Source organism: Gymnoscopelus braueri (genome assembly GCF_963280865.1).
Source record: "Gymnoscopelus braueri genome assembly, chromosome: 5".
Taxonomy (NCBI): Eukaryota; Metazoa; Chordata; class Actinopteri; order Myctophiformes; family Myctophidae; genus Gymnoscopelus; species Gymnoscopelus braueri.
This window is the reverse complement of record NC_137606.1, coordinates 35,961,532-35,986,337: the sequence shown is the minus strand read 5'-3', so window position 1 is coordinate 35,986,337 and position 24,806 is coordinate 35,961,532. Positions and strand designations below refer to the sequence as shown.

The following is a 24,806-nucleotide window of genomic DNA, read 5'->3' as shown; positions in this document are numbered from 1 at the left end:
ACAGAACAGAGAATTTGGGCATATTTTGAGCATACCTGTAGTTGCGACTGGTGATTTAATCATGATTCATTAATTAATAATCTGTCATTAATCTGATTATTTAATTATTCATCCGTCATTAATCTGATTACATTTTAATCATTTGACAGCCCTAAAATACGGTGTGTGTGTGTGTGTGTGTGTGTGTGTGTGTGTGTGTGTGTGTGTGTGTGTGTGTGTCTATGTAAATATGCAGTGTACTGTGTATATATATATACTGTACATACACACACACACACACACACACACACACACACACACACACACACACACACACACACACACACACACACACACACACACACACACACACACACACACACACTCACTCTAGAGGTTCGTGCCGCTATGCAGCCTTCACATCTAGCAGACATACAGTACTGTCTTCTTCAGTGATTTCTATTTCCTACAGTTACAGCACCTCCACACCCACATAGATGTTCAGATAAAAACAGAATATCTTTCACAGGTATGTAGTCAAGGTAGGACCCGGTAAGTCAAGATAACTGGTGTGAATCATGCGTGCTGACAGCTCAGTCCCTTGCTGCTGCCTAAAGAACCAACTTGTTCTCCTAACGTTGATCTTTGCACGGCCTGAAACCCAAGGATTTCAGGCTGTCAGCCTCCATCAACGGAGATGAAGACAACGATCTGGGATGAATACCTGATTGCACTTTGCCCCCCCGCCCGTCCTCTGAGGAGCGCTGACAATCACTTGTACTAACGAGTCAGGTAGTCTCTTTCTCTGACGAAATGCGAGGAAACCTCTCTTCTCTCCAGAGGGGGCAGAGATGTGTATAGTTGTCCTCTATGATCGTGATTGAAGGAGGTTAGAAGGTAGGATTTGAAGGCGGGTAGGTGTTAGGGGAGAGGAGAGAGAACAAGTGAAGGAGAGGGGTGTTAGGGGGATTTTTTTTCATTATTTTATTTTACATACCCTGACTGTTTTTACATTTGGTGGTTTTACATAAACCATAATGGCTTGCAGCTCTACATTTTAATGCTTGCTGGAAAAGCTGTCCTGTCAGTACCTGAATCCAATTTGAGCTCTAATCCCTGTCTCATTAAAAAAGTGCTCACAAAAACATACAGTATATACCAGTACATACCTCTGTTTATGTCATGTTTTTCTTCCAGTATATTGTTAATTTGCTAAAGCAGATTAAATTATGGAGACTACTGTAGCATGTAAACTCAGCTAATATATACAGTATACGGTGGCCATAGATTCGTTGTATCCGTTCATTAGTTCCTATACGGTGGACATAGATATGTTGTATTCATTAATTAGTTCCCATATGGTGGCCATAGATACGTACAGTAGTATTCGTTTTGTGTCAGTTTTGTCTTAATTCTCAGGCTCATTATTTCCCATTAAACTCCAAACAGAATGAAAACAACTTCCCAAGATGTCAAGTTTGGTTAATGAAGGTACTCTATAAAACTATCCCCATGAATGCAATATGCGCACTCATATTTTATAAAGTTAGACTAAAATATTTAGTCTGTTTTGAAATATTCAATTCAAATTAAGGCTCAAAGTAGGGAAATTGGTGGAAAAAATCTAAAAGGTAATGCAAATTGCTGGAGGTAATTGCAAAACACACAGGGAATGGAAGAAATGAGCTGGTATTTTCCATACGTTAATAAAATATTAGGAGAGAGAATGAGGGTTAGTTGCCATGGTGAAACAGAAAACGGAGACTGAGGAGAAAGAGGGGAAGGAGGAAGAACATGGAAGACTTTAATCCATAAGGAGGGAAATACAGATTAGCCTAAATACACAGATTGAATGACGGGGTGTCAGCAGAATGAACCGTAATCAATAAGTGTGTGTGTGTGTGTGTGTGTGTGTGTGTGTGTGTGTGTGTGTGTGTGTGTGTGTGTGTGTGTGTGTGTGTGTGTGTGTGTGTGTGTGTGTGTGTGTGTGTGTGTGTGTGTGTGTGTGTGTGTGTGTGTGTGTGTGTGTGTGTGTGTGTGTGTGTACAGGTAAGGTGAGTCTGAAGGTCAGCGCTGAGGCCCTGAGGACAGAACAGCTGTGTGGTAACGACATAGCGACTGTCCCTGAGAAAGGACAGAACGACACAGTGATCCGCCCCCTGCTTGTGGAGGTCAGTGTCTGAAAATAAAATAAACACTATTGGGCCCAAATATCAAAACTGCTCTTCATCAGTGTGTTTAGCTTGCAACATCACAGCAGCACGTAGATGCAATAAGGTATATTAATCAATAAGGCAATTGATATGACGTTCATCAAGGAGGCATCATTTCACAATAGTTCAAAAATGATTTCAATATAATGAATGCAAGTGAAAAGGTTGGGGAAAGGTTGGGGAGCCCTGGTCTAGAGTACAGAGCCAGTGTTGAATCTCTGTCTCTGTGTTACTTAAGGTGATAAAAAAATAAATTGTGCCAAAAAGGTTTGTGTGGTATTGCTAACCCAGTATTCAGGACAAAATATCTCCACACCAACATCACATTTATAATCCATAATTGTGTGTGTGTCTGTCTGTCTGTCTGTCTGTCTGTGTGTGTGTCTCTCTCTCTGTTGGTTTTCCCCAGGCTGAAGGAGTACCAGAGACCAGCACCCACAATGCATTCCTCTGTCCTGCAGGTCAGCATACAGAGACATTAAACAACAACAGTTCGATGATGAAGTTCCTATTGGCTCTATAACTTTATTAACCACTTGAACCCTAACATCCTTGTTCTAGGGAACATTTTCGAGAATAGCAGATCTACTGTACAAGCTTGTAGATCGTCTATTTTCAGCGATTATGTAATCATTGTGACAGGCCAATATGTAACCCTCAACAAACATTTTCCCCATTACTACATACAATGCAATTGTATGATCTAATCATTCTTGAAAATGTTAACACCACACAATGCACACATTCTTCCCAAAAGTATAAACAACCCCTTGGAATGAAGTCTTCTCTTCTAAATGTGACCCTCTGACCCCAATGTCTCCCTGTTGTCCAACCCTTGCCCTCCTTCTGCAACCCTTAACCCACCCTCTACCCACCAATCCATCTGTCTGGTGGCTTTCATTGTGTTGGTGTGGTGCAGAAGGTGAACCAGTGGAGGAGTACATCTCTCTGGAGCTCCCTGAGCAGTTTATAGCCGGGTCACCCAAGGCCTTCGTCTCTGTACTGGGTCAGTAAGATCAACTTATTAAACTCAATAGTTGTACACGCAGAATTTGTGAATTTGGTAAATCATCCATATAGCACCTTTTATCCAAAGTGCTTTACAATGTGTATTACATTCACTCTGTCACACGCATTCAAATGCCACAAAAGTAAGGTAAATGAAGGTAAATGCCACAAAGTTGAATCTTGTGAAGATTCAACTTTGTCCAGTCCAACATTCCACGTAGGACTAATATCCTAATATTTACACACAAGCACAGACACAGACTCTCCAAATATGGATACGGTTGGGTAAGATCAATCTCATTTTGAAGAGCATTATTCAGTGCAAATCTGCATATTTATTGGAACAAATTGCTCTCAAGGACATTCCAGCCCCCGTTCTCTGGAAATCTGACCATAATCTTCCATGAACATGATTCCTGCCCTCTTCTTCTCATTCCTATTCATTCTCTGCCCATTCTTGTACTAGATTACAAGGGAACTTTGGTGATATTTAACGCGAATCCTATTGTTCTGTTTTGATGAGAAGTGAAAATCGGTCAACACTTGCCAATGCATTGTGTCGAGAGCTCACACTGGAAAATCACTGAAAAGTTTCAACAAGGTTTGTGCACAGTAGGTGTTTGGAAGAGATCCCCTTTAATACTATGTAAATGGTCCTGTACTGCAGTACAACATTCTTCACACAACACATATACAAGGTAAACTGGTGCTGTACCCCAGAGGCTCACACCTGCTGTGCAAGTATCTCATATTTTTTGGGAGATTTGCAACTTCTGTTGCTAAATGTTAATTCCCTCTAATGTAATATAGCTTAATCGATACACTGATTATGTCTGCTCTGCTTACATGAAACTTTCATTATTTTTTCTCTTTTTTTAATATCTTAGATTTTATCCACTTTATATACATACTGTATATTTGATCTAATCATGTATTTATTTATTAACCTTCCCTAGGTGACCTGATGGGAAGAGCCATGAAGAACCTGGACAAGCTGCTGGCGATGCCGTACGGCTGTGGAGAGCAGAACATGGTCCTGTTCGCTCCCAACATCTACATCCTCAGATACCTGCAGAGCACCGGACAGCTCACCAAAGACATCCAGGACAGAGCCACACGCTTCCTGGAGAGTGGTGAGCCCATAACTTAACTTTAAGCTGTATTTTATACTTCATCGTACAATGGTATTAGCAGATCTACAAAAAAATATTTTTGAACATATTCGCCTATAATGACTTACCCAAAATAGGGACACCAGGTTGAAGATGGTTAACCACTTGAACCCTAACATTCCTATTCTGGGGAGAACATTAGCCGATAATGGCTCATCTGCAAGCTTGCAATGCGAGACATTGTGAGCTTGTAAGGCAAAGCAACTTTATTTGTATTTAGCACATTTCAACAAGGCAATTCAATGTGCTTTACATAAAACATTAAGCAAAGGAAACACATTATAAAAGGACATTATTATACAAAATAAACAAAGGTGCTATTTTCAGCAAAGAGATCTGGTGTAGAGGGAAAAGGAGTGGGCAAGTATCGAGCCAACTCAGGTGCAGTTTACTAAGTAGAGGGTTTAAGTTATAAAACAAAGAGTGGTTTTCAGGTTGACCATGAATTCAGGACCACATACTGTTCTTACATTTGAGTGAGTAGGGTTTTTTGTTGTTGTTTGTTGATATACTGCATGTTTATGGGTGATACAGGGTATCAGAGAGAGCTGAACTATAAACATGATGATGGTTCCTACAGCGCCTTTGGGAAGAGCGACAAATCTGGCAACACCTGGTCAGTATGATGAGTCTCAGTTATTATGTCAGCCACACTGTTATTCTGATTAGCATTCATAATAATGTTCCATTCAGTAGGCCTTTCATTGATTCCACATAGGAACTCTCTGCAATTTTCTCTGAAGACTCTTTCTAAAATGCATGAATAAAGGCCACTTATGATTATGAACTGATAACTGATTACAAATGGATGCATATTTGGCCACACAAGTTTTCAAATAAACTAATTTTAGATTAATCTTTACTACTGGTGTGTAGCTCTGTATGGGTGTAGTGTGTAGCTGGGTATGGGTGTAGTGTGTAGCTGTGTACCATATGTGTCTCGTGTGTATGGTGTAGTGTGTAGCTGTGTATGAATTGCAATGCAGAATTTCTACAGTACATACTGTATTAACACTAACCCAGACAGACTTTACACTGTGTAGCTGTGTATGGGTGTAGTGTATAGTGTAAGATCATGTTGGGTCGCTGTGGGTGCAGGCAGAGCCAAATGTGAGACAGCACGCCATTTGCAGCTGTTATATAATCGCCATGAAAGCAGGGTTCATGTAAAGGTTACCACAACCATTAGTCATGGTCAGCTTTGTTTTGTGTGTGTGTGTGTGTGTGTGTGTGTGTGTGTGTGTGTGTGTGTGTTCGCGTGCGTGCTGCGCGTCCAGGCTGACTGCTTTTGTGATGAAGTCATTTGCTGGGGCCAAACCATTCATCTTTGTGGACCCCAACCACGTTGAGGATGCCAAGTCGTGGCTGGCTTCTCACCAGCGTAAGGACGGCTGCATCAACTCAGTGGGGAAACTGTTCCACAACGGAATGAAGGTTTGTGACCTGTATTTAGCTGACAGAGCATAGCAGTGCTGTTGGCAGAGCCAGTAAATATGCTGCTGATAATTAGCCATTCTGGCTCAAGACTTCTGTTGGATGTCAGTAACACAACACAGCTTGAGCTGTGGGATATCCCTAAAACACACACACGCATGCACGCACAGACCCAGACTTTTTCAAATGCGTAGTTGCAGTACATTCAGCAGTGAATGCTGATGACCATAACGCAATGCAGACCGTAAGCAAGTACAGAGAGTATAGGTAAATGTTCAGAATATTAAAAAGTTAACATACAAGTATGTATTGTACTGTACATATTATATGACAATGGCTAATAGAATACAGCTATGAGTAGATTATTATATTATAGAATGTGTGCAAATGTATGCAAACTGACAAATAAAACATGAATTTGCCTTGAAGACATCCTGTTGACAGCTTGTAGAATTTCTACAGTACATAATGTATTAACACTAACCCAGACAGACTTTAAGGAACAAAATCTGCCGACTGGAGAGCAAATTGCCTGTGCCCAGACCTTAGTATCATGTCAGACTATACACTGTAGATTCTAATGTCTGTCTGGGCCATATTGACATAGGAGTGGAAGAAATAGAGTACCATAGACACTAGACAGTAGGTCACAAATCTCTATGGCTTTACGCTTCTGCATTTGTGATGCATGTGCAAAGTTGTGCGACTTTTTGAGCACTTTAAGCCCCTCAAAATTGTTATTAGTTTGTACATAGAATAATAATAAATAATTCCTTTCATTTAAATAGGGCTTCACACTGGTCCAGTGCTTGGCCCTAATTATGCAAATGATAATAATGAATGAAAAAACATGGACATTTTTAGCTGGATAGCTTATGAGCAAACTAATGCTGCGTTCCCACCGAAAGATAAAATATTTGTTTGAGCGGCGCAATTACATTCAAAGTCAATGAAAAGACACGACTTGGCTCGTCTTTGCATCGAGCGGTGCGAACGAAACGTTTCATCGCCTTGGTTTCGTCACTCCAGGTGGAAAATCCCAACTGAGGCGACCAAAGTGGAGTGATTCAAGCTAATAGATATTTTATCTTTCGGTGGGAACGCACCTTAACAGCTGTTTTCACTGATAGTTGTTTCCCACAGAAGTTTACAGAGTATGGGACGTTCAGGGTGTTACTGAATGAAAGTGTCTCTAGCCTGTAAACATAACTCTGACTGCTGGTGGTGGTTCTGTCTACAGGGAGGAGTGAGTGATGACATCTCTCTGACAGCCTACATCACAGCTGCTCTACTGGAAGTGAATCCCGACACCACAGTGAGTTTCTACATCATGCTGCACCTTCTAGTTCTGTTGCTTACAGACCGGTACACGCCCAACCTGGCCATTAAATAACACACTATAACGTTTTCATTCATCTGTACTTTGTCCGCCACCTTTATAGAACTTGATGGTGTGGATGTTGTCATATGTACATAGAAAATCCCCAGCAGGGGGGAAAGCACCCAGAGCACCAATCTCATACCCTTCTTATAGTTGTCCACTCTAACAAAGATGCTGTCCTTGAATGGTCATATTCTATGTACAGGCATGTTACGCTTCTTGACAACATCAATGGTATTGCTGAACCAGCTAGAAACAGAATAGTGGAAATAGACCTTGGAACAATTGTTGACTAGATCCTAATGACGGCAACAGGAGCTGTGACAAGACCCCTGCTGTGAAGTTAACACTCTATGGTCCAAATACAATTAGATAGCCAAGAAATTATTTTGATCAGATTGGCATTCTAAAAATTCTATTATAATCCTCTAACCTGAGACCAATATAGACCAAAACCTAAATGTTATAATTACGTTTTTACTGATGTCAAACGAACTGTGATCAATAACATGGTCCTTGCTGCTATTCTTTGATTATTACTTTTTCCAGCTTGGCTATTGTTTATATCAATGGTTCTCAACCTTTTCTGGTCAGGGCCCACATGAAAATCTTGAAAGTGTTAAAAGTGTTCATTTTCAGAGCATGTTTATTGTATTGATAAATCAATCAACTTTTCATATCTAGGCTTATATTGTTGTTTATTACATACACAACTGTGTCATCAAAATTGCATGTCTGTCATATCGTGTGTGAGAGAGTATAACCAGCATGCTTAAAATTAGGTGTATTTGCGATGTTGGTCAATACAATTAAGTCATCTCTTGTGTGTCTGTTGCATCAGGACCCTGTGGTACAGAAGTGTCTGGCCTGTCTACAGCAAGCGGTAGCAGGTAAACTGGACAACAGATACACTACAGCCCTGCTGGCTTACACCTTCACCTTGGCTGGGAACCAGGAGATCAGACTCAAACTCATCACCTCCATGCACCAACTGGCCATTGTTGAAGGTAGGGCAGCAAAGTGTTACACTTGATTTATACGTAGTTGCACACCAGTGCACCAAAAATACATGTAGATCTGCTATTTTTGGTGTACAACCTAGTATAACTTCGACTTTAGCCTCTGAAGATGAAGGCTATCCCATACTGAAAGCTCTTTGTTTGAAAATAATGTGTACAAAATATATGTTTTAGTTACAATATATGGAAGCAAATACAAATGAAAATACAAATCCTTCCTTGCCATTTAATACAATTTCAGGTACACATACAGAAATGTAAAAGTGAAAAGTCATAAATATTAACTCTTGCGATCGTACCTACAGATGGTAGTCGTCACTGGGAGAGAGCCGAAGGCCCCAATAAAAAATTGGATTCCATAGCGGTGGAGATGACATCGTATACACTACTGGCCTTGCTCTCCGGTAACGCCACCATTTCAGACTTTGGCCTGGACTACGCAGCTGGCATCGTCCGATGGCTGGCCCAGCAGCAGAACCCTTGGGGTGGCTTTGCCTCCACACAGGTAGTAACAGTCTGCTTACGCTTAACCACCTAAACCCCCTAGACTTAGTAAACTCGACCTGAGTTATGTCTGTACTTTTTTTTCTGTCTACACCAAATGTCTTTGCCAAAAAACTGAACGGATGGTGCATTGAGCACATAATTGTCGGCGCCAAGGTTCAATTCCGTGTGGAGACCTCTTGTTGCATGTTTTTACACTTTATCCTGAGCTTCCTGTCTCTCTGCACACATCTAAATAAATCACACACAGAAAAACCTAACTATATACTTAAAGGACCATATCGGCTGTCTGCCATGTTCAGCCCACTGACTATGACTCGCGCTATACTGTATGTGACATTACTGCTGACAGTTTTTCCAAAGTATACCGATTTTTGAGGAAGCCATTGGAAGGCATTTTATTCAGTACTTGTATAGACTTGAGATATCCAACACACAGAATGTCATTGCATGGTTATTTGTCCAAGTTGCTGTGTATTATCTTTGCATTTTGGTGCATTTTAAAGTGCAGATTGATTTCAAGAGTGTTGCCGAAAATATTAGCTGGAGAAAATGTATATTTATGACCTAAATTCAAATGTACGTATATACCACATAATATCGTTTAGCTAACATTTACTCAGTGATTCAGGTTCAGAACTGTGCAGAAAAATGGAAACAAATTTGAAATCTAAAAATAAAGCCATTAATGGCTTTACTAAACCACCAACATGTCATTGTCTATTCACAGCCAATGCCAAAACCACATTTGGGGTAGATTTGATGCTGTATTCTTCATGATTTTTTTATTTTTTTTTGTAAAATCGGCTTCTCCTGCAAACTTTGAAAGCAATCATAGCCAATCGGAATGGAATATGAAAAGTCTGAAAGATATTTCCTTTGCCTACTGGAAGTGTGCATGCAAAGTTTGACACTGATCGGTCCAGCGGTGTCCAAGATTATACAGATGGGCGGACACATAGACAAGGGCAAAACATGCAGTAGTCTTTGTCTCCTGGCCCTCCGAAGACAATTATCCCTTTGTAATAGTAGTTGACTGGGTCAAAATGCCTGCACGACATGGAAGCATGTTCTAACCCCTCTTCCTATATCTTTGATGGCCAGGACACAGTGGTAGCACTTCAGGCATTGGCCATGTTCGGTGCTGCCACCTACAGTCCTGGGGGAAGCAGTACGGTGAAAGTGAGCACATCATCAGGACTGGTGACCGAGTTCACAGTGGACGAGAGCAACAAACTGCTCTACCAGGAGGAGGAACTGACCCAGGTCCCATGGGACTACACAATCAAAGCGCAGGGACAGAGTTGTGTCCTCACTCAGGTAACTAATAATTCATAGCGGTAACTTATAGATACCAATAGATCAGTGGTTCTCAAACCTTTTCATGTCAAGGACCCCCAAATTGATATGCATTTGTCAGCAGACCCCCATCTGAAAACATTTTGTACCAGGGACACCCATAAGAGAAGATTTACACAGTTAAACTTTAAGGTTGCTAACTTGCTATTGGTCTTCAATTCATTATTAAAAAAGCTTTGTACAGCCAGTAGGAGATATGTACTTCATGTTATGTTTTGTTTTGTTTTGTTTGGTCGGTATTTGTTGTATATGATCAGCAATACCGGTAACCAGTGTATGAAACTATTTTGAATATTGTAACTGTCTGAAAAGGTGTCATATAATCCCATGAGGGATGGGCCACAAGGTGGCATGACACTTAAATCAAATCATTCATTCATTCATTCATTCATTCATTCATTCATTCATTCATTCATTCATTCATTCATTCATTAATATAAATTCATTATACTATACTAAATTGTCAGAAACACACTCTACTATCAAATGAATAAAAAAGTACTAAGCGAAGGCATCACAAATGCATACAATGCGGTCACAAAAAAACATCATACTACCATTAGCCCCATTTGGAACCTCTCCCTCCGCTATATAGCGCCGAGATGAGGTCCCACTGTAGCCACTACCGGCAGCGGTAGTCCGTCGAAATGGTCTCTGGATCACCTTTTTCTCCACATTGTACAAAAAGTAAAGGTAGTCCCCGAAATCTACAGATGTTTGAGGATTTAGCGGAAAGTAAACTTTTAGGACGGGGTTGAAAAAAATGTTCAAAACGCTTATTTAGTCATGTTTTCCCATTCAACTCGGAAGAACCCCCTACGGCAGGTGCCAGTACTGCTCCCGGTTCGGCTACAATGGGGAAACTAAATAAGCGATTTAAACGTTTTTTTCAACCCCGTCCTAAAAAGTTTAATTTCCTCAAACATCTGTCGGTGTCGGGGACTACCTTTTACTTTTTGGATACGATGTGGCGAAAAAGGTGATCCACACAGACCGTTTGGACGGACTCTACCGCTGCCGATAGCCGCTACTGTGGGACCTCATCTCGGAGCTATACAGCGGAGGGAGTGGTTCCAAATGGGGCTCCACTACCAATATACTATCGTAAAAATCTTTACTGTAGTATAGTAGTAAGGTCATAGGATAATGTCATCAGTCATAGTCCTACTACAGTATACTAGGTGTCCAGAAACGCATTGCATTATGGATGGTGTCTCATTGAGGACCTTTTCTCCTCAGATCGCTATGCACTACAACATCCCCCCTCCCCCAGACTTCTCTTCCTTCAACATCAGTATGTGTGCCATCGCCAACTGCAACGCATCCAGACCTCAGCTCGCTGTCACCGTGGGAGTCAGGTAAAGTGCAGAGCCGTCATAGTGTACTGTAGCTCTGTACGTCTGCTTCTAACACTATTCAACTTCAGTAACTTAACCCACTCAATCCGGGAACGCGTCCGTGTCATTTTAGATTTCTTTGGCTATTCAAAAGTAGCAGATACACAAGCTCGTAGCGTGGCACCGAGTGCCGCGTTATGAGCTTGCAGATCTGCTAATGTTGAACATTTGTGCAAATCTTTGAATATATATATTTTTTTTAAGCGAACATTTGTAACTCAAATCTTTGCTTCTGGGGGGTCCCTGGAACAAAGCATTTTGAGTTGGGGGTCCTTGGCCAAATACATATCTAAAAATGTTTTCTAAATCCTAACAGTATGTTGCTACAGTATCTCAGTGGTGCTCCAACTTTTTCATGTCAAGGACCCCCAAAATGATATGTATTTGGCCACGGACCCCCATCTTAAAATGTGTAGTTCCAGGGACCCCCAGAAGCACAGATCGGAGTAAAAAAATCGCTTTAAAACATATTGATTATATATATATATATATATATTAAATATATATATATATATATATATATATATATATATTAAATATATATATATATATATATATATATATATATATATATATATATATATATATATATATATATATATATATATATATATATATATATATATATATATATATATATATATATATATATATATATATATAAATAATATATATATGTATTTTAAAAAAAATCGCTTTAAAACATATTGATTATATATATCTACAAGATGTATATCTGCTATTTTTGAATAGCCAAAGAAATCTTTAAATGACACGGATGCGTTCCCGGTCTTAATGGGTTAAAAACACTAGACTTGCATCGAGAAAAGGTCAACTACTGTACATCACTGTTTCTCAACCTGTGGGCCGGGGCCCACTTGTGGGCCGTGAGGATATTGCAAGCGGCCCCCCAAATAATTGCCAAAAGACTACGATTTTGATGATGATACGACATAATAAAAAAAAACTAAACCCCGTAATAATAACGTAGAACCAATTTCATGGCATTTCTGCTCTAAGACCCTGAATTTTTTTTAAAAATGGGAACTAACTACATTACTTCCATTGATCCAAGCCGGAACACAATTCATAGATTGATCATTAAAATAAACATGCTCTGAAAATGCATGTGGCCCACCCATCTGACCACTTAACGCAGCCAGCTCAGTGGCTGCCGTGTTAAGTGGCCTGATGTGTGGGGGGGGGGGGGGGGGGGGGGGCGGCGCAAAGGCTTTTGAGATTTTCAAGTGGGCCTCAAGGTTGAGAACCACTGCTGTAGATGAACCCAATAAATGTTTGCTTTGATTAAAACATGTGAGCAGATACCAGGGCAGACGGGAGGAGACCAACATGGTTATAATCAACATGAAGCTGTTGTCAGGATACATTGTGGAGGAGACCTCCATAACACTGGTGAGATGATCGAGACAACATATAGAGCAGAGACCCGACAATTTTTGCGACAGTGGCAAAAAAAACTTAACTGGAAGAAACGTCAGGCTGGCAACCCTGTTTACACAGACAGACACTACTCTCTCTCTCTCTGTCTCTCTGTCTCTCTGTGTCTCTGTGTCTCTGTGTCTCTGTCTCTCTCTCTCTCTCTCTCTGTGTGTGCAATTCCTCTCATATAAACACAGCCCCCCCTCTCATTTTGTTTTATAATGTTTAACTTAATGGACGGTAATATAGTAATATTGCGGTTGGGACTGTTTGTTGTGGAGATCCAGTGAAACTCCCCTACAGACACGGTGACTGTAATGTGCTCTCATTGGCTGTGGGGCGGATCTGCTCGCAAAGTGGTCTCAGCTCCTTTCATACTGTATGATATTGTCTTATGTCCAGTCTGCGACATAGCCGAATATCTAACCTGGTAGATATTTGAAAACGGTCGGGAAGCCATCGCCGAGCGTAATTATCGTGGCCGCATCCTCTCGCAGAGCCTTTCACACTCAGCGACCAAAACCTCGTCAGATCGGGGGGTTTTGTCGGCGAGCGCCAAAAAAGGTCACCGACAGCATAATCGGACCAAATATCCTGCAGTGTGTACCTGCCCTAAGTCACTCTTCAACCCACTGTGTCCTCTGTGTTTTCTATATACTGTAGTTGAAGAAAAAGCGTTTAGTGAAACGTGTCGAAGTAGAGGAAGGACATATCAACATCTACCTGGATGGGGTAGGTACACAAACACAATACAATGATAAATAAGAAAGAAGAAAAAAACTGGAATCTATTATTGCAATATACAGTAACACATGACATAGTGTAGCCCTAGTGAGTGAATGTGTGATTGGTGGAGTGAAACAAGTGAGTTGAATAATGCTCCTGGTTGGTTGTAGCTGAAGAAGGATGAGATGAAGACCTACGCAGTGACTCTAGAAGAGGATGTGCCCGTCAGGAACCTGATGCCTGCTGTTGTCAAGGTTTATGATTACTACCAGACAAGTAAGAATCACATCACTCTGCTCTCATTCTATTCTATTCAAATGTTTTATATTCCATTTATGGACTCAGATTTGATTTATGCAAGGTATACAGTAACTCTTACAAAGGGCTACTGTATACAAATAAAGGTTATTCTAATTTAATTTATCATTCAGTTTTAGTCTTAGCTTTCTTTAAATCTTTTAATGGGGCGGCATAGCACAACATAGAGCAATTGTGATTTTTTTTTATACAAAGCACCAAATTTGTCTAAATCATAGTCAAAATCAAGCCAGTATCATGATCAGTATCATGTCCAATATCATGTCAGTATCATGGTCAGTATCATTCATAGCAACTCATAATGTAATAACCTAAATAAAATAAAAGCACCATTACCAGACAGCAAATGTGCAGAAAGCATTTAGGAAAGATGTCTGCTCATTGTAATGGAGAACTGGGCGATCCATTCAAAGAGGAGAGTGAATACCTGCTTGTCCTTGACAGCAAAGAGATTGCAGAGAGACTGTATTGGCCAAAACATTTTTTGTCCATATGGTTTAGTTAAATTTAAAAGCTAATTGCATTCTTTATTCTTTTTGAGGGCCTACAGTAGTATACATTTTCTGGTTTAATTTCAATATTGATAGAATATGGCAATGGAGGAACGATGGCAAAAATGACAATTAGTGTAACCGAAAAACTTTGCACCAAATAATTAAACTTGCTATAATTTCAGCTTTTTTAAAGCTACTTATTATTACATTATCAATGTAAAACACCCTATCAGCTAGTTGAGCACATTAGAACTATTTAATAGTCATTGAAAGAAATGGATCACCATTTGAATATAATAATTCATTTGGTGAATAATGTCAGTCAAGTCAACTAACTGAACTGTCAAGGTAGCGTAACCACCATTCACGCAACCATTTTGTATATTGTGCAAGAAGACCATGGGCTTGTCCGAAATTGCATACTAACATACTATGCCAAATTACTTCTTAGTATGCCCGAAAGCTTAGTAGCTACTAAATAGTATGTACTGTATGATGCATACTACATTCAGAGCTGCATTTGAAATCGCATACTATACTATTTAGTATACCAAATTACATTTAGTATGTCCGAATGCTTAGTAGCTACTAAATAGTACATGAGATGCATACTAAATTCATTCTTGATGAAGGTCCAGAGGAACCGAAACATCAGTGTTTGAATAAAGCTGATGCTGCTGAGCAAGGAGTGCAGGATTATTGTTCTGTGCAGGATTTTTCTTCATTTGGGGTCATTTGAATACTGCCCAACACACCTGCAGCTGAGCTAAGTGGATGTGCGAATATTTACTTTGCAAAGGTGCTTGTATCAAAAACTGAACGATAGGTTAGCTAGCTGCCCCACTATTTAGCGTCATGTCAAAGTCCTTTCACTAGTAACTATTTACCACTTCCAACACAATACTAAGGAGATGTTAAATACTCTAACCCTGTCGTCTCTATTTTGGGAGAAAAAAAAATGTTTCTGATGTTCTCCATTGTTTACAGGTGACGAGGCAGTCACTGATTATACCTCCTCATGTGCTGAGAGTAAGTTCACCACACCATTGTAACTTACACACAGGGAGTTTTTATTTTGGGCTTTTAATTCTTATTAAAACTGCTGTTTTGTATCATGTGTACATCCACACAAATTCTAAGTGGCGATAGAGCAAAGCAATTTATTTTCGTGTGACATATTCATCACACTTCCAATGTGTTAAGGACCTTTATCTTTAGTGATTTTAAAAGCTGTAAAAAGCCACTGGATATTTGGACTGTTCTCATTTACTTTGAATAATGCAGCGCTGCAGGTGAGACAGGAAGCATGGATGTAGATGGGAGCAGCAATAACTCAGCCATCCATGACATCACCATCCATTTAGTACATGATTTCAAAGGGAAGGGCTTAAAATGGTTTTGTCTCGTTGTGAATTGTTGGTCTGAACTAGGCTTAAGAGGAATTTAAATAGTAGGCATACAAAATGACTTGAAACTAATAAACTGGTATTTTACAGGTGACACCGCCAATGAGCTGTAACATCCTGCTTACCTCTCATTGGACCAGAGACTTGTTTGGGAGACGGTTCACAGAGCTCCTGGAGGATTTTTTATTTCAGTCGCATTCCAACATCTTTATTTTTTAACTGTAGGGTCAAAGATTTTTACCCTTTGAGGTTTTACATTTTGTGAGGTTTTACTTTTTGTGAGCTTTTAAATATGATTCTTTTTTTTTAATATAAAATAAATGTAGCTGTCGCATGGAAAACTTATCATAGACCCAAATATGACCTGTTGATAACAATAGCATTTCATTGTTAAAGATCTGTGTACTAGAAATCAAGTGTCAGCCCGGTGACTGGAAATTGCATTAATATTCTGCAGGGTCCATGTTTGTTAATTCAAGAATTGTAGGCAGTGCTCTATAACAGTTGTGATTTTTAATAGATTTGACAAAAATCCATATTCGCCATACATGAAAGTGCCATGTAACATACAGGGTACCGTTAACACAACATGGTCCGAGATTTAACTGTTTTTGTGTGTTTTTGTATGAGTGTTTGTGTGTGAGTGCACGTGTGGTTGTGTATGAGAGATAGAGGATCTGTTTCTGTGTGGCAAAGTGAATATCTGTGTTCTGCTGTACCATGACCATAAAACCCAAATGTGATTGACTCTTGACAATAAAATTTCTAAAATGACAAAAAAAAAAGTACAAATACAATTTATTTTCATACAATACTGTCTCATTTCACTAATGAGCTTTTTCCATCCAAGCATACTTTTTTTTTTTAAAACAGTATTTAGTTTCTTTTCAACACAGATATTTAGTCTATATTCCATCTACCATCCTCAGACGCAATTTAACAACCTTGCCACTGCTGAATAGTTTGGTTTGCACACTTAACAGTGCAGGGGTGGGGTGGGGTGGGGGGGGGGGTTCAAGGCAAGGAGGAAATATATATTAAGGTCTTTTCACCAGTCTTTTAAAATCTGCTTAAAACATCATTGCTCACTATTGCAGGCACCATAACCATAAATTAAGACGGGTCATTTACTCACCTAACATTAAACACATGAAACTAAAACCGTTCCACATGCTCTTAATAAAAATAGACATCACAATGTAGTCTTGTCCCCTCAATAAGACTGGATCGATTTTACACCGTCAACATCTAGGCTTTACAATGTTGACACCAGGCTAGCTAACCCCACGAGAACCAGAATGTCTTCAAGCTAACGAGACGTCCTCATGCATTCAGGCCTCGTGTCACACTGGGAGTTGAGACGTGAACAAACCAATTTCCTTTTCAGAAAAATGAAAATGCTTGGTGATTTTTGTTTGCCAGTATTGTGGCTCTTGATAATTGAACGAATATATAATTCATCACATAACCACAGTGTCACAGATCCCCCAGTGTGTACAAGACTCAAGGAAAATGTAATAACTTGTTGCACGACGTTTCGCGCCACTCGACGATACAGAATCGTTATCGAGCGGCATTTGCCGAAAGGGTCGTGCAATAAAGTACAAATTTAGCCTTTAGTATTTCTACCAGTAAATGACACCACTTCCCTTCCATCTACTACAGTGTAGATTCCTGTGCATGCAAATCCACATATCAATGTTCTGACAATAGAAATTAAAATCATATACACAGTCCAGAGAGTCTCTGTTAGATTCCATACAAGGTAACAAACATTTAAATCAAGGCACAGATCTGAATTGCATTTATCCATGTGACAACACTGGTCATGTACGTATGGTACTTAATAGATGTGGAATAGTCTGGTCTAGCGCCCACTAGCTGTTGGTGATACAGGCTGGCAGTGATAATTGGCAGCTCTCAAAATGGAGATCGCTTCAGACGCAGGACTTGGCAAACAGACTACTTTTGTCTTTGTATGATATGCACACACATGGATATGTGTTGTACACCTTCAGGTGTTGTTGGCAATGTGAACAGTATAAAGCCTGAGTTATACTTAATTGTACATGGGTGTGCGCAACACCAACACTCAAGTATAAATCAGGCTTAAGACAAGCCGTGAGATGTTCACTACGTTCACAAATTGGCTGGAAATATGGAAACCGCAGAGGATGGGAACTCCTGAGCTGCTGTCCAAAAATAATTCAAAATAAACTTGCTGAAATCTGGGTCAAACTGTAGTAGTGAGTTACCTTTTATTTATCTTTAGATGTTGTGTACTCAGTACACAATATAAAAAAAATAAATGAAAGGTAACTAAGCCCTAAGGCCGTGATACAGGACATTGTACTGTATCAAGCCCTAGGGCTTAGTTCAGAGTACAAGGCTGTTCTAGACAGACTAGAACAAAGGTTTTCACCTTGAGGAGTCCTCACTTGGCTAAAGCACAACAGGTAGCTTTAATCAATAACAGTATTTGCCCCACATAAATAATGTCTATTGTTGCAGAACATCCCCGATCACTTACTGATCTTTATCCTCTGTTATACATTTCAAAGCATATTTTTTTTAAAACAACCTTTTTGATTGCTGACTAGTTTTTGAAATTTATATCAAAACTGGACATAAATACACTGGGAACGCAGCAGGTAATAAGCCACTGTCATAGAAAACACATAGGTGTAATGTCATTTTGGCAATTTTCTCTAAAATGTGTAGGAAAAAAAAGGAAGTAACTAAAATACAGAAGGATTTAAAGAACTGAAAGAAAAGCATACCTCCATTTGGCAATATAGAAAGACGAGTCTTGAACAGGTTGATATTTTGGTTTACATGCAGAAGGGTGTGTGTGTGTGTTTGTGTGCGTACAGTATACTGTACATGTCTTATGTCCTCCAAGGGCTCCCTTTTCAATCCAAACAAAATCAAGTAGAAAACACGGGAGTGAAAAAAAACTACATCGGAAAGGCAAGATAAGAGATAAGAAATAAAAAAGATGTCTGAACAAAGGTAACATAAAAAAGGCCTTATTTTCCCTGTGGTGGCGGTGGTGGGGGGTGACTGGTGACGAGATGGCCTAATAGATTCCAACATGGAAGAACCACCCTGGTGTTCACCTCGCCACAGCAGCATTGTGTGTGTGTTTCTTTTTAGTTGAGGAACTGCGTGTAACCCTCTGCTCCCGTCACGATGACATCCATCCATATCCTCATGGCCTCTGGCGATGGAGCCACCATGTAGTACAGCCTGTCATGTGTCTTCACACAGAAGGTAAGATTTGGGTTGGGACTCTAGGAGAGAAATGACAAGGACATTCAGACATCAAAACCTTGTTACGATTCATGGGACTTTTACTTCCATCTCTGTTACAGGGGCTAGACTCACGCACACGCACGCACGCACGCACACACGCACGCACGCGCGTGTATGCACTACTGTATGTATGCACGTGCACCTATCTGGGAGTCACTCGGGGGAAGCTGTTTTGGCAACACTGAGGCAGAAAAGTCCATAGACAGAACAACAAGCAACTTCTTGGCAAAGAGTTTTGCCAAGAAGGATACAATGTTCATATACACCATGTGACTAGACTTACTTAAAAAAAATATGACAAAGACTTCACTAATCTGGAGCTGCAATACCATGCAATCGCTTTTCTCTTTCCCTTCTTCAACATCTCCTCTTTTGACTGATGCTCATTTAATACATCAAAGTTTACAGTTAATCCGTCTGTCATGTAAAGAGCAGGTAGTCCTTTTTTCTTTTTTTTTTTACACTACACTTGTTCAAGTAGTAATGAACTCAAATAGGGGTGTGCAACAGTTAATCGAGCTAATCTAATTTAATAGATGATTTAAAAAATCTGTTTGAATAAATAATCACGTTTCTTTCCCCCCCCAAAAATAACATTTTGACACTGTTGTATGACAAAGTATAAAATAGGGCTTAATTAGAATAATCGTTTCAATCAATTATAAAAAATCAATTAGCATTTTGTTTGCATTGATTAAAAAAGTATCATTGCCAAGAAATTAACCAATAGTTGCAACCCTAAACACGACAACAAGAATATGCACACACAATATTCCTCTGTCAGAGTTGTTCTTTGTCTGTGACCCTGTCTGAACGTGCTTATGACCCATTAGTGGGTCCTGGTACTTTGGTTTAGAAGCACACAACTGCCAGGCCACTGCATGGGTTTACTTTGGGACACACTGCCACAGAAGGACGGAGTGACAAACCAAGCAAGATTATCGGTTCAAACAGTAACTCACACCTATCCACCCCGTGCAGAGGAAGAGGAGAAATATTCAACGGTATTAACATATTCACTATTCAACATTCTCTCCCTGCCAGTCAAAACCATGCCTGTCTTAACCATGCATAATCATTCATGACACACATCTCCTCTGGGGCTCATAATTATTTGGGCATGGAGAGACACGCACGCTCGCAGAGGATTCAGGATAGATTGGGGGGTGAGGGGGAGGGGGGGTAGATGAGGCCCAGAGAGAGGATGCATTTTAAGGGGATCAGGAGAAGAAAAACAATATACATACACTGGTCAAATTCAAGTTGAAAAAGCCCTTCTGTGATCACAGACGAGAGAGACAACACAGAAAATACCAAAGAAAAAAGGGGTTTGAAACCAAAGAGTGTGGCAAATGGAAAAAAACTATAAAATATGAAATAAACGAAGAATCTTTATTTATTTTTCTTGTTCAAATGTAGCGAACCTTGGTGGCGCTGCGGAGATGGTCATAGTAAACCTCCTCTATTGCTTGGAAGTAGATGACTCCCTTCAGTTTGGTCTCGTGTTTGTCTGCAAAGGAGAAGGAGAAAAAAAACTTTGGTGTAAGACAGAGGAGGAATCACTGATAATACAGGGTTATTCTTGGCTTCAAAAGGTCAATGTAGTAAGGATGCAACCGTTAATTGATTTAATTTATTATAAAAATCAATTTAAACTAAATCAACTTTTTTCCCCTTCTTTTTTCCTACATTTTATGAATACATTAAATAGACCATGAAGTCTAATAGGCCTGCAACAGTTAACCACTTTCAACCTGGCATCCCTATTTTGGGCATGTAATAGGCAAAAACCTAACAATCTACAAGCTCACATGTTGTGTGCTTGTAGATCGGCTATTTTTGCATGTAAAAAGAAGCTTAAGTGGTTAATAAGACCAATCGATTTAGTCTATAAAAAAATCGGGTAGAATTCTTTGATTGATAAATAAAAATTCTTGATAATTTCATTAATCGAAGTAATCGATCAAATAATCGCTAAGAAAATAATCGATAGATGCAGCCACACTTCAAAAGCTCAGCGTAGCACAACACCAGGTCACCTATGACAACGATGACAACCACAACAACATGGGCCTGTGGGCCATTTCAAAGAAAATCCTTGATCATCACAGATTCATCATTCGTGATAACGGGAGTTGGAAAAAGACAACCGCAGCAGTTTTCTCCGTTTTCTCTCTCGCTGCGCTTCAGACCCTACTTGACTGCATTCTTACACCGGGGTTGTAAATCATTGCAGTTTGTTTCATCAGCCCCTGCAGAGCTGCAGTGGGGAAGAGGAGCAGAACACAGCACTCCGCTCTTCCTCCAGGCGCAAACACTCGCAACAAACCCAACTTAAAGACTGGTAGGTAGATATGTAGGAAATCACCATTTCGAGGAATTAACGGTTTCATTTTTAATACGCAGCCATTATCTCCTAATGACCTCTTTTAACATTCAAACAGCCCAGAATTTGCATACTAATTTATAATTGCATCTAAATTACAAGAAAAAAACTTGTGCTGTTGTGGTTCGTTAACCTGAATTAACAGCAGGGGTTAAGACTGAAGACTCGTCACATCTGCTTACGTCTTCTTCAAGGTCAAGAGACGGATGAGCCTTGCATCTGATCAGCTCGCTCTGAGCGCAGAGCGCAGCTCGCATACAAACGACCACCGGAGTATTCTCTCTGCATAGCTTTGTACCGGTGCGCCTTAAACCTTTAAGACCGGGAACACATCTGTGTAACCACTTAAACCATTATTTTATACTTTGGGCTATTCAAAAATAGCAAGCTTGTAGATCTGCTTTTTTTTTTTATTACAAAAATGAAAGTGAATTTGAATATATACATTTTTTAAAGCGAACATTTGTAACTCAAATCTTTGCTTCTGGGGATCCCTGGAACAAAAATATTTTGAGATGGGGGTTTGCGACCAAATGCATATAATTTTGGGGGTTCTTGACATGAACAAGTTTGAGAACCACTGGGTATAGTAACATGAGTTTTTCAGAAAACTGTTAGGATTTAGAAGACATTTTGTAGAATCGGAACCTCAGGCCTTAATGGCCTAAACCGATTTAAGACGAAACCCTTCTGAAGTCTTCAAAGGCCTTACAGAGCAGATGTGTCCCAACTCTCACGGTAGAGGACTATGTGACATGTTTAACCAACAGTATTACTCGGTCCAAACCCACATTTGCAACAAAAAAAAAAGAAGAAAGAAAACGTATTTTATTCACAGATTGAAATGAATTGTACAGCACGTGTTTTCTATAGCAGGCCTCAAAAGTTAAAGACTCGTGAAACTCAAATGACAAATGATGGCATAAGGCTTCAATGTCCAACTAAAAAAAGAACAAGATGGCATCATAGGTCATCTCAATCTTCAACTGCTTATTCTCCACTCTCATACTTAAGACTATGTGATACTCCCTCATTATCTCAGTCTCTGTGATGACTGGAACATTTTCAGAGCACTACAGATTAGCATTCCTTAATTGTGTGCTTGTGCGTCGTTCTTGACAGCATCAACTAAATTCATTGGAAATCTCAATCTAAAATGAATCGTCTCTGCCACTTTATTATTATTATTATTTATTATTATTATTATAAACCTTCCCACCTTGCATTTGTTGTAGTTGAACCACTTTCAACCTGGCATTCCTAGTTTTGGGCATGTCATTATAGGCAAAATATATATAAAAAACGAATAGCACATCTACAAGCTCACAAAGCTTTTTTCTTTGGAGGGGGGGCTTTTTAGCCTTTATTTGATAGTCACAGTGGAGTGAGACAGGAAATACAGAGGGAGAGCAGGGGAGTGACATGCAGCAAATAGTCCCGCCGGCCAGGAATCGAACCAGGGACTTGTTGTGAAGCATTAGTGCCCATGTGGTAAGTGGCCTAACCACTCTAGCCTGGTAAAGCCCCTCCCTCCGGAAAATCTCATTTCCATTTGATTTAAATAAATGACAAATGAGATTTCCGGAGGGAGGGTTTACCAGGCTATAACCACTCTGCTAATAGATCGCCCCCTGTAGATAGTCTATTCTCACTATCTCTGAAATGGGGTTTAAGGTAAAGCTACTATGTAACTTTTTTTTATTTTTTTTAATACATTTTAATTTTGACTATGTTGAGTATGTTAATACGATACAACAATTTGGTCTTCCTGCTCTTCTATTGAGAAATGTAGATCCTGTGGTATGGTATGACCACTACTGACAAGTGATACTGCCTGAAGGCAAAAAAATCTGAGTCTCTCCCCTGAGTCAGCAGGCATACTCTATTAGCTCAGCGGTAAGAATTTCAGCACTTGCACGGGGGACTCGGGTTCGAATCTCGAGTAGGATGTGAAAGTTACAGAGTGCGGCTTGGAGTGGTTAATAAAAACTCACCAACATAGTAGGAAAAAGTCCGCTTGAGGCGATCGAAGACAAACCAGCGTTTCTTCCAGGACTTAATCTTCCCTCCCATCTTCACCAGGTATCCTTTACACATCTTCTCAGTGAGGATGACGTGGTAGCAGGTATCCACGCTGTGACCTGATGACTCCACATGGGAGCGAAGGTCAAACTCCTCCTTGCGGATGGGAAGGTAACGCGTCATGGGACGAGCCTGGGAACGCCACGAAGGGAGAACATTAGCTGTCATTAAAGATCAACTTTGTAACTCACAACTGACACATGATTAAACAAACCCTATATACTTAATTGGCAGGAGTTCCCCAGGGGACTATACTAGGCCCCCTCTTTTCCCTCAACACCAAATCTCCACTGAAACTATCTACATGCTCACATGTTGTGAGCTTGTAGATCTGCTATTTTCTCAGAATGTTCGCCCCCTGACTTGAAATGATACTCCTGCCAAATCCATTTCTATTACTCAGTTTGTACAGTATGTGTGTGTACCTGTAGACACTAGAACAGGCCCCAGTGAATAGTCTATTCCACTTTGCTCTGTGGTTCAGACTGAAGGGTTCGGGTCGGATGGAAACCTTATAAGTCCAAAAAATGTTTTTTTTACTAACAATTTGAAATAATGAAATTAGTCGATCTACAAGCTCACAATGCCTCACGACGCCAGGCGTTGTGAGCTTGTAGATCTGCTATTTTCACTACTTTTGTGTGACGGTCTTGTATGATGACGTCGTAGAGCATAAATGTAGGAGAAAAAAACGTTGAAATAAGGAGATACAAGGTTTCTGCCCGACGGCAAGGACATTAGACACGGGAACGCCACATTCTGTTTCCCTCCGTTAAGTTTGTCACGTGCGTGCGTTTACCTGAGCGAAGTTCTTGGCTCTCATCTTCACCTCTCTCTCCACCAGCTGCAGCCTGTGCGAGGTTTCATCGTGCAACCGCCTCTCTGCGTCCTCCCTCCTCCTCCTCTCCTCCTCCAGCATCTGACGGCGGGCATGGCTCTCTCGCTCCTGGAGGGCAACGGTCCAAAACAAATACATCTATTTATCCACGCACAAGGCATTGCAATGAAATATGTACTTCATATACTGGAATACAGAATGCAGTGAAGCTCTCTCATGTAGAATGAATTACACTAAAGCCCGAGACACGGGATGTTCACATACAGTGTGGTGTAGGGGTGTAACAGTTAATATATTTAATCAATATAGAAAATAAAAATACAAATAAAATACTG

General features: G+C 40.1%; 2 protein-coding genes across 20 annotated transcripts in view; one reads left to right on the top strand and one right to left on the bottom strand.

Moving 5' to 3' along the window:
- The window catches only part of LOC308086121 (alpha-2-macroglobulin-P), a 38,225-nt gene extending 22,145 nt beyond the window's left edge, over positions 1-16,080 (top strand). For both annotated transcript variants that reach the window (XM_080429520.1, XM_080429521.1), the window contains exons 21-36: positions 2,029-2,150; positions 2,602-2,653; positions 3,112-3,198; positions 4,157-4,333; positions 4,907-4,988; positions 5,650-5,806; positions 7,047-7,121; positions 8,029-8,194; positions 8,512-8,711; positions 9,815-10,030; positions 11,309-11,427; positions 12,789-12,879; positions 13,570-13,638; positions 13,803-13,908; positions 15,432-15,473; positions 15,941-16,080. In XM_080429520.1, the coding sequence (XP_080285646.1) occupies positions 2,029-2,150; positions 2,602-2,653; positions 3,112-3,198; positions 4,157-4,333; positions 4,907-4,988; positions 5,650-5,806; positions 7,047-7,121; positions 8,029-8,194; positions 8,512-8,711; positions 9,815-10,030; positions 11,309-11,427; positions 12,789-12,879; positions 13,570-13,638; positions 13,803-13,908; positions 15,432-15,473; positions 15,941-15,963 (1,784 nt within the window). In that variant the 3' untranslated portion in view covers positions 15,964-16,080. The remainder of the gene's footprint in view (positions 1-2,028; positions 2,151-2,601; positions 2,654-3,111; positions 3,199-4,156; positions 4,334-4,906; positions 4,989-5,649; positions 5,807-7,046; positions 7,122-8,028; positions 8,195-8,511; positions 8,712-9,814; positions 10,031-11,308; positions 11,428-12,788; positions 12,880-13,569; positions 13,639-13,802; positions 13,909-15,431; positions 15,474-15,940) is intronic.
- A 66-nt stretch (positions 16,081-16,146) lies between these two features.
- phldb1b (pleckstrin homology-like domain, family B, member 1b) overlaps positions 16,147-24,806 on the bottom strand; it is a 102,453-nt gene continuing 93,793 nt past the window's right edge. For all 18 annotated transcript variants that reach the window (XM_080429512.1, XM_080429513.1, XM_080429516.1 and 15 more), the window contains 4 exons: positions 24,433-24,579; positions 23,546-23,765; positions 20,590-20,675; positions 16,147-19,143 (listed from right to left, as the gene is read on the bottom strand). In XM_080429512.1, the coding sequence (XP_080285638.1) occupies positions 19,003-19,143; positions 20,590-20,675; positions 23,546-23,765; positions 24,433-24,579 (594 nt within the window). In that variant the 3' untranslated portion in view covers positions 16,147-19,002. The remainder of the gene's footprint in view (positions 19,144-20,589; positions 20,676-23,545; positions 23,766-24,432; positions 24,580-24,806) is intronic.